The sequence below is a fragment of the Perna viridis genome, chromosome 1 (assembly GCF_037379345.1).
Source record: "Perna viridis isolate PV_CMFRI_1.1 ecotype Kerala chromosome 1, ASM3737934v1, whole genome shotgun sequence".
NCBI classification, from domain to species: Eukaryota; Metazoa; Mollusca; class Bivalvia; order Mytilida; family Mytilidae; genus Perna; species Perna viridis.
In genome coordinates, this window is record NC_142445.1 from 38,151,304 (window position 1) to 38,161,566 (window position 10,263).

Sequence of the window (10,263 nt, forward strand, 5' to 3'; positions counted from 1 at the left end):
TCCAAAATGAATTTCAACATTTTCTGTCCAAATTTGAGTAATACGCGATGAAAATGTTTGATACATGCATAAAATAGCTTTTTGTTTTCTTTCATTCGTATATACCGCTTGAGGAACGCAGTTCTGTAATGCATCCTAGATAAAAAAAAATGTTTACATTGTGAGCCTACCTCATCAGATTGGTATTTCATTAAAATGCTGACTTTAAAAAGAAATTAAGGGAACAAGGATGCGAAAGGTAATAAAAAAAATATAATCCAAGGATAACTACTAGACAAGGAAAATAGACACATACTCCAAGAACATGAAATAACCCTTTTAGAAGCCTTTTTTGTAAGAAATCTAGCTATATGAAGGGGTAGAAAGTTAAACGTGAAAATCAAATTATTGCGCAACATTGTATTTAAACCAGTTGTTGTATCCATAATGAACTGTAAGTCCTTATGTCATAAATAATTGCCCAAAGTGAACATAGGTCAATTGGCTGAGGTCGTACCATATTGCGCTCGGTGAAGCTATTTTCCTAATTGTATTCGCCCTGTATGTAATTTATAAAGACCAAGTTCTTTTCACAACTTTGGGCTTATAGTGCCTTTAACAGTAAATAATTGGTACAAAACGTTTCTTTTAAATTTTGCGGCGCTCCTCCGCGCGTACTGCACCGGTTCGAGTTTGTTTATTATACTGTTCTTTCAACACCACAAGTAAAAATCCGAAAATAAGGACCATATTTTAAAGAGATAAAAAGATTATAAGCATTTATTTACGTTGCTGTTATATTATAATTTTACCTTGGTTTTCCCGCTGTACTGTTCTGTTTCCACAACTAAAATGATGTATTTGTCCTTATGCTCATTTTCATTCCAATCTACATCCAAGTGTATCATGTTTCCTTTAATTGACTTGAAATACTTCGATTAATATTCATTACTTCGAATTCGACTCTTTGACAGGAAAAGCGATTTATAAATGCATTGTATCATATGAAAGCCTGTTTGAACTGTAGGTTTTGAAATCTTGCAGTATTCCAAATTTTAAAATACGCAAAACACTGAGGCTTCATTCCTTGCATTGCTTATTGCTTCTCGATGGTGGAATTTGGCTTCCTCTTTCGATATTTTGGTTTTGAGTACTTCTTGTATACAACTAATATTTTGATCATGATCTTCCTAAATATTTGATTTTAAATGTACTGATGAGAGGTTACTCCTTGAAACACAGCATATCGAAATTTACAATACATAAAACTGGTATTTTTTTTTATTCGAAAACCCGAACACGAGCAACTACTAACCGGAAGTGGTCAGATATGTTTGGTACACATAATGAACATGATATCCATTATTACAGTTTCTGAAGTTGATTATTCATCTCACTTTTCGTTACCATTTTAGATGCATTTAAGTTCATTTCAAGAAATGAAAGTATAAAAATGGGACTTAAATTTTACATTTAGTTTTTTCGTATTATTTGGAATATGATTAGACATCTGAGTACTTTTACCGAATGTTTGAAAGTGCAAATAACTACACAGCGTGTTATATATGTGTTATAATGTAGATGAAATTGAAGGACAAATGACTTAAATCTTCTAGCGCCGTAACCCTGTTCCAGAAGCCCAAAACTATGTGAAATCTAGCGAGGTAAAAAAATCTGCGTAGTTGCGGCAAGCCCTGGCATAACGTATGATTTGTGATAATAAATCATGAAGACTACGTGTGCAGATGTGTGTGTGTGTGCAATGTGCACAACTACCTGCAGCTGAATTACTAACTTTCAGTGCACATTGAACACCATAAGATAAACAATGTAAAGTACACTTAGAGGTCTTATAGCAGTAAACAATCAGACTTTAAAAAGGATAAACTCGAATACTTTAATCAGTTTAATGAAGATTTTTCTATAGCCCTGAAGCAATTAACATAATTATCAATTATAAAACAATTTAATACATATCATGCAAAAAGCACTCTATCACACCCGTAGTTTCGGCGTTCTCTGGCATAATGCATCATTTGCGATATGAAAAAATCCATACTCAGGCCCTGAAGGAATTTTGTCACAAATGAAAGAAAAGTTGACCACACGAAAAGAGAAGTCGTCGCAGTTGTCGTAAGGATAAGACATGAGTTTTTCCTTTACGTCTAAGAGCATACTAGATATAAGGTTACGATATAAGGCTGGCTTCATAATTTATCTAAAGTTCTTTGGAGTAGATGCATAAATGCATAAAATCTAGAATTATTTATAGATAAAATGGGATAATTAGGAATTTCATGTATCTATTTGGTTGTGCTAGATCATAAGAAATAATTTATTTGTCATAGAAAGTTCTAGTTTTTAACATGATTTCAAAAAAGCTGTGGTAAAATAAAAAGAGAATATTGTACAGGTACACATCTATATATCATGCCAACTTTTAATTTTAATAAATAAAAATACAAAACGAAAAGAAATTGCGAAAACATATTATACAAAATTTTATGACAGTCAAATATTGAATATATAAAAGAGATTGACCAATCTTTTCTCAGAATGTACAGAAGTAAATTAATCCTACAAAATAAATACGCATTTTTTAAAATATCTTTAAAATTTTGTCAGCTTTGGTTCTTTAAGATAACTAGAGGAACACTCTACTCAATGCTGGAGTTTTAATCAATAGAAACCGTATGATAGCTTACAATTGCTAAACAGTGGTAATGTTTCCGTTTTATGAATTGTCAGTTCTAGTTTATATGATTATTTCGTGGCCTATACAATTGCATTCAAAGTTCAAATTAAAATCGATGTTTTCACCATTTGGGTGATGAAACTTGTAGTAAATTACTTGAACACATATATGCAATAACAAAGCTCCTGGTACTACACCAATGGCCGTAAAATAGTACCATTCATTCTTGGCTGGTGTGAAGTAGGACCATAAAATTAACATAGCAAGGTTTTCTCCATAGAGTATAATATAGTAAACCAACTGCCTAAATCTTGTTGGTCCTTTTTGAACGTTTTGAAAACAGAAGACCATAACAAAACTAATGAGAAAAGTAAATACAACTTTATCAAGAGGCTTCTTGTAAATCTGTGGATTCTGCACTGTTACCCAGGCAACCATAACAATCCAATGAACAGCAACAACCACTAGCATCCAATAGGTAAAGTAAGACGCAAACAGGGCTAAAACCAGCATTCTTGGTCCGACCTCACATGCTCGCCATATATAATAGAAGATTGTTCCAAATATAGATAACCCCGGTTCTTCTGTTTTGTTTGAGACACGTAATGATTTGTAGGAGGATACCAGAGTCCCAGATACACAAATCCAAGAACCAGCCATGGCTATTGGTCTAATTATATCTGCAGTTTTAACAGAAATAATAGTTTATTGCATGATACATGACAAAAAAATAACAATAGTGAATAAATTCATGTACAGTAATATAATGAAGTTCTACAGACCTAATTTTATCATTTCTAGACTAGATGTTACATTCTGCTTTAATAATTCTAATCAGCTAAGTCTAATTAGGATAATACACCTGTTGATCAATTTATTTCCAAATAAAAAAAGTTTTCAAGTCCGATGCAAAAATTTTACGTTCTTCATTCTGTCGAGGACTAGGGCAAATGTCTGTAAAATTGAATTTTTGAAATGTTTTAAATTACATCACTCATCAAGCAGTGCCACCTCCGAAATGATAAAACCCTAGGAATGCATAAGATTAAGCTTATTAACTTTGCTAAAAATTAGTATTCTAATGTGCACTATCGTCTTAATTTGTTTTTGTGTCGTTATATTACATTTTAGTTTGATTTTGAAGAATTGTCATCGTTCTGTTACAGTGGATTTTATTACTGTTGATGTCGGGGTCTTTCAGAGCTAACTTTAAGGTGTGTTTACAGTTGTTGAAGACCTTTTAGTGATTTCTGAAAGTATTTACTATTTTCTATTAAGTTGTACGCTGGTGCATTTGTTACGTTTCACTATATCCGTTCTATTTGTATCAGTGTATATCAAATTAGGTATTCATGTACTCACTCACTAACGATTCCTCATTGGAGGATTCTGTCAGTATGACGTACATCTGGAATACAAGTTGTGGTGCTGATTCAAGAAAGGCTTCATACATCCTCATCATTGCAGCATTAGCATGTTCCGTGATCATGGCTTTATAATAAATCCCTGTACTTCTTTCCCCTGGCCTAGAACATCTAAATTTCCATCCATTGTAAATGTATTCTACTTGTCTGTTGAAGGTATGACAATATACAATATGTGAAACTGCTGTTTTTCTCCATCTCAAATGTTGGTTGTATAACTTTATGACGATTGTAAACAATACACAACAGCCGTCGGTTTCACAAAAAGTCGTAAGTGTGAAATTGATCGTAAATCATGACGTCACAATGGTAAATTACTTTATGATGTCATTACTTACGATCAATTAGAATGTGCCCTCAAACTTTTGACATAAATTTAATAACCTTTATTATTTGATAATGAAAATGAACGTTTGTTTTTTTATATGTGGTTAGTAAATGAAGCTTCTTAGCATTGATAATGTATATTTAATATAAAAATATTATACAAGTGCATATTAAATCCAACGCCAGAGTTTGTCTTATAAAAGGTAGTATCATTTTATATCTACTAGTATTATATCACTCAGCCCCATAGAGCATCAGGTATAGAAGGAAAATAACATTTCCACATTTTAATATATATTTCATAATGTTTGTAAAACATTTTTAAATATTTAAAGTTATGGCGTCCCAAAAATGATACTTTTTTCATAAAAGCCCTAGTTTGGAAGGTGGTGTCACGGGTTTTTGGTCTGAAACTTTACTCTAAAAGTTTTAGAGGTAACATATTTGAAATATGTGGATATCATACCTGACAGCCTGTCCCATAAATAATGGAAATGTAAACGTTACTCTGAAAAACCACTCCAAACGATCAGTGCGTCCACATTTGCTCAGCTCTTGGTTAAAGTCGATCATATACCAACGCAAACTTGTCAAGTTCACAATCACTAGGGGCATTACAATGAATGTAGCTGTAAATCCAAAAGCAGTCCATCGCTCCAGGGTACAGTATTTAAATGCAAGCAAAACATCTGAGACAACATCATAGAAAAAGAAAGTCAGTGATCCTAAGGTAGCCACAAGATCGTAAAATCTAAATGGGTGTGGATAGCACTCACTGTCAAATAATTCTTTCTCTTTCCAACAAGATTTTCCTCGGCAACAACATTTCAATATTTCGCTTGAACATGATAACTCTTTAAGGTGAGATTCAGTGTCGATTTGTGAAACTTTCTCCGATGAAATGTCTTTTCCATCTATTTCATTACTACCATCATCTTCTTCTTTACGTTGAACACATTGTGTTAATGGAATTTTATTGCTTCGGTTCATGTTTCTTTCATTTTTCATCAGCTTCTAGATTAATTCCTTTAATTTCAAGTAAACTAATAAACTGTATCATCAGATTACGGTAAAATAAGTTGAAAATTTCAGCCCATTGAAATCAATACCCAGCCAAATGCTCTGAAATTGATACAAAGCAATGGGCTATGTTTTTTAAAACTATATATCCTTAACAAAACGTCTTTCGTCCGAAATAGAAAAAAAAACTGGATGTGGATCTGCAGTTTAACAATCAGTCTCTGTGAGAATCAAGCACTGGGTGAAACGCGGTATGAAAAAAAAAACATTTTGAAAGAATGATCAAGGGAAACAAGGTTACAGCGGTAATCAAAAGAGTGTAATCCAGGGACAAAGACCAGACATGGAAAACAGACATACGCAACAAAGAACATAAAGTAATCAAAATCATACATACGAAGTAACAAAAGCAAATGAGCAACTCGGACTCCACTAAAAGCTGGGAGCATGGACCAGGTGCACCGGTAGGGTAAGCGTCCTCTGCTTTTCTAGAAACACTCGCCGAGTTGCTCATTAAAAATCAAGTCCTGGTTAGACGAAAGAGGAAAGGAAAACTATGACATGTTGAACAAATCAGTTTTCATGGCGTAGATGGATACACCATACCGATAATGATGACCATAAAAAATCTGTTGTGATGACTTCAATCTTGTAGCAACATAACCCTATTCCAGAAGCTATTCGTAAGAGTTCTAGCGCGATACAAAAAGTCTGGGTAGTTTCGGCAAGCTCTGGCATAACGTATGAGTTGTGATATGAATACTCCATACGCAGGTGCTGAAGGGATGTTGCCACAGATGAAAGGAAGGTTGACCATTCTGAATGATAAGTCATCACGTTTTCGTAAAGTTTGGTCAATAGTTTTCCTTTACCATCGATTTTTAAGTGTAGATCAAGATATGAGGCTGACTTCACAGTGTCTGTAGTATCCTTTATCTCAAGTTCTTTGGGGTAGATGCGATGTATCTAACTAAACGATATTCTTTCTTTCGGATCAGATCAGCCATAATAGGTCAGCAAGTAGAGGAGCATGTACATCTTCCTCTGTATATTTGTAATAGGTACGAGATCACAATTAATTCTCCTTGACTTTTCGTTGTATATAAACGAGTATAGTTCCTTTTTAATGTGCTTCTTCCTGTTCTTATAGAAATCTGCTTTTCTACATGTTTCCATATTTGTGAAGTTTTATTGAGTTTGAAGCGTTGGATGTCAAAATGGGTTTGTTGAAATGCACTACGAAATTAATTGTGTTCTCGTACCTGTTCATTTTCGTCTTTTCTAGACACACTCATCGATTAGGTATATTAATCAAACTACTAGGTCGTAAAAAGAGATAATATGGACCTTGAAAACGTGTATTTATCCGACATATTGTCGTTTTATAACTCAAATTCAGTTTTTATGAGATGGTCCATGCAAAAACCAGACAGATGGTGGTACATGACAGAATTCGTTTCCAAACGATTTTCACTCATTTCATTTCACACATGCATCCCTTCTTAAAGTTGATTGTTGGTTTTTGATTAGTTGCAACAGTTAAAGAGAAATGAATGACATAGAAAGCATTGAAATTCACTGAAAAAAGGTAGATTACTCTTTAATTTGAGGAAAATTGGGTTGCTTTTTTAAGGAATTTAAAAATCGTTTTTAAGCCATCCATTGTCGATTTAGAATAAACTTGATACCATTTGACATACATATAACATAGACATAATAATACTGCCACAAAAAAATTCAGTGGGATAAAGTTTAACCAGTGCCACCAATATCATAGGGTCTGCCTGATATTATATGGACAGTACAAATCTATACATTCTATAAATACCTACATTTTTTGTTTTTTCTTTAGTTGACGACTTAAGAATGATTTACGTGTTAACCATATGTGCTGCAATAGTCGCTATCTCATTGACATTTATCCAACGACTTTAAATGTATTTTACTACTTTTATAAAATCAATAAAAGCACATTTACCTTTGCAAGTAAAGTAATGTCATCCGTCGAATATAACCGTAGTGAAATTACAATGTAAAAATACATAGTTTAAGGATATAATAACTGTTCTTATGTGTATCCAATTTCGTCTTTGAACAAAGCGTTTATTTAAATCAGTTTTAAAATCTCTTATTTGGTCCTGAGTTATTCATTTGAAACACGATTGTCAATTCAATTCATAGCCGACTTCGTACTACAGAATTTTCACGAAATAATATCAAATAAAATTCTTAAACATGGGTATGTTCAGCCTTTGTTAATAGCATCACTGAATATGTTTTACGATCGAAAATACAATTTGACTGTCCAATATGAAGATCTTCAATTAGAATCAACGTTTTACCGAACCTTGCTAGCTGCAGTGATGTAGCTCATCTGACATAATTTATCGGAGCAAGTAAAAGAGCTATGATTCATTGCCGTTCTTAATTATAATTATAAATCACATTACCATCGTGTGAGGGCGTTGAAATTACACATAGTTGCCTTTCATTTCATTTTTAAATCTTTCCTTAAATTTTGAAAAATGTTCATTTTTATCGCATGATTTATTGTCATGTTATATCAAGTTAAAGATCATATCCCAGCATTTTTAAATATACAGTTGGTAATGTCCTATGTTTAATGAATTTTTTATTGACTTTATTTAATTTGTCTATTTCAGATGATATCCACCATTTTCGCATTCCTTACATCATGATACTTTTTGAGTTGAATAATATCACCCTTATGTGAATTGTTTTGATGGGACCACTTTGTGACTCATTTTTGTTGTTGCTAGACTAGTACCAGTGTTGTTTGTCTTCCTGTTTTCACGTTCGGGTCATGTTTTTAGATTTTGACGTATTTAAATTATCTCAATACTAACGCTTCGGTATTTTTGCTGATATTTTGAATGTTACACGTGAATGTAAGTCAAATATGTTCTTTCTGTGGGAGGAAAACATGATACAAGACGACTTTGAAGCGTCATTATAAACTAAAACCTATTGTTATCTATGTTGATGGTAGGTAATAAAAAATAACCGAACATGTTGGAACGGAAAGAAACACAAATCGTAAATTTTAAAATTGCTCCCTTTTTAAGATAATGCCGTGTGACTCCTATTCAAATGAAGTCTTTTTAAAGCCTAGCTATAAAAAATAATTAAAAGATTTTGCCAATCTTTCAGAACAGACGCATTATACAACTTCGACCTAATGAGAACGTCTGGTTGGAGAAATTTTATCTAGTTTGAACTTGTAAAGCTCCGTGACTATCTTTCACACTTCTCTCAGATGATATATATCGAAGATGTTAACTTATCTTCTGTGCTCTACAACAGCAAAGGTGGTCTTTTTTCTGCTTGGTAAAATACATTAAGACATACGTGGGGTACTTGTGTTTAATTGCTGACGAGATACTGTGCAGTTTTTAAATAAAAGTTTAAAAGACAGAGTGATGGCAATAACTTACATGAACAATTTAGATATCAAAATAATCAAAAAACGAATCACCTCTAAAGTAACTCCAAAAGATATTAAGAAGCACCAATACTTTAATGGACCGATTCAGAAACTGTATAGAATCCCGGTATTGCTGTTGTTCATGCTGTCCCTAAATGGTCAATACGTATATTACGAATCACTACGACGGCGCAACGTAGTTTATGAAGACGGAAATTGAATTTTTGAATAGTTCCATTGGCTTGCAAGAGTAATCAAGGAAACCAAGAATCTAGCGGAAATCAAAATAATGTAATCCAGGGACAAAGGCCAGACATGGAAAACAGACAAATACAATAAAGAATATAAAGTAACTAAAATAATGCAAAGTAACAAAAGTAAATGAGCAACTCAGACTCCACTAAAAACTGGGAGCGTGGATCAGGTGCACCGGTAGTGTAAGCGTACTTTCCTAGGAACACCCACCGAGTTGCTCATTAAAAGTCAGTCCTGGTTAGATAAAAGAGGAAAGGAAAACTATGACACGTTGAATAAATCAGTTATCATGGTGCAGATGGATACACCGTAACAATCCACGAGTTCATGATGACGACCATAAAAATTCTTTAGTTAAGACTTCAATCTTGTAGCAACATAACCGTGTTCCAGAAGACTAATTTTAAGAAGTCTATCGCGATAGAAAAAGTCTGCGTAGTTACGGCAAGCTCTGGCATAACGTATGAGTTGTGATATGAAAACTCCATACGCAGGTGCTGAGGGGATGTTGCCACAGATGAAAGGAAATTCTGAATGATAAGTCATCATGTATCCTTTATCTCAAGTTCTTTGGGATAAATGCGATATATTAAATCCCCGAAACTAGGATTGTTTAAAGATAATACAAATGTATGTCATCTATATAGCGGAAACTGATATTAAAGCATCTAGCCAAACGATATTCTTTCTTTCGAATCAGATCAGCTGTAATGGCAGCCTCATAAAAATGAAGGAATAGGTCAGCAAGTAGAGGAGCACAATTTTGTTCCATTTGATTGCCGTCGTTTGTTGAAAAACGTTTCCACCACAATGGACAAATTTGTTGTCGCCCAAAAATTCCAGCATTTTGAAACATCTTCTGTATATTTGGAAGATGATTTGAAATTATTTTTTTACAAAGTATGTGTAATCTCTACGAAGAACTATATATTGTATCTAGCTAGGCGTACCATCGTTTTTTTGTTTTTGTTTTGTTTTTTTTTTTAATTTGTTTTGTTTGTTTGTTTGTTTTTTTTTTAGAAACAACGATGTATAATGTTTTTAAGTCGGGATTTTATGAGTATGGGGAATAGAAGTGTACAGTGTTGAAAATACATAGGTTTTAATGCTATTATATT

General features: G+C 33.2%; 1 protein-coding gene across 3 annotated transcripts; it reads right to left on the reverse strand.

Moving 5' to 3' along the window:
- Positions 1–1,884: 1,884 nt before the first annotated feature.
- On the reverse strand, positions 1,885–7,528 carry LOC148628642 (XK-related protein 6-like). Of its 3 annotated transcripts, none has more exons than XM_088591546.1 (4): positions 7,424–7,528; positions 4,892–5,547; positions 4,037–4,245; positions 1,885–3,354 (listed from the first exon to the last, which is right to left on the reverse strand). In XM_088591546.1, exons 2-4 carry the CDS (start codon positions 5,431–5,433, stop codon positions 2,735–2,737), a joined length of 1,371 nt encoding a protein of 456 aa, XP_088447672.1. In that variant the 5' UTR covers positions 5,434–5,547; positions 7,424–7,528; the 3' UTR covers positions 1,885–2,734. The 3 variants fall into 3 exon arrangements, with proteins under 3 accessions (XP_088447672.1, XP_088447663.1, XP_088447682.1); XM_088591537.1 differs by having other exon boundaries at positions 4,892–5,451; positions 7,424–7,522; XM_088591556.1 differs by lacking the exon at positions 7,424–7,528 and adding an exon at positions 7,278–7,406 and having other exon boundaries at positions 4,892–5,451.
- Positions 7,529–10,263: the final 2,735 nt, after the last annotated feature.

Excerpts from the sequence above, each read along its gene's own strand:
- LOC148628642 (XM_088591546.1), bottom strand. The coding sequence starts at position 5,433 with ATGAAAAATGAAAGAAACATGAACCGAAGCAATAAAATTCCATTAACA. Across the intron at positions 4,246-4,891 it reads TTTATGGGACAGGCTGTCAG|ACAAGTAGAATACATTTACA; the intron begins GTATGATATCCA and ends TACCTTCAACAG. Across the intron at positions 3,355-4,036 it reads CAATGAGGAATCGTTAGTGA|ATATAATTAGACCAATAGCC; the intron begins GTGAGTACATGA and ends TTAAAACTGCAG.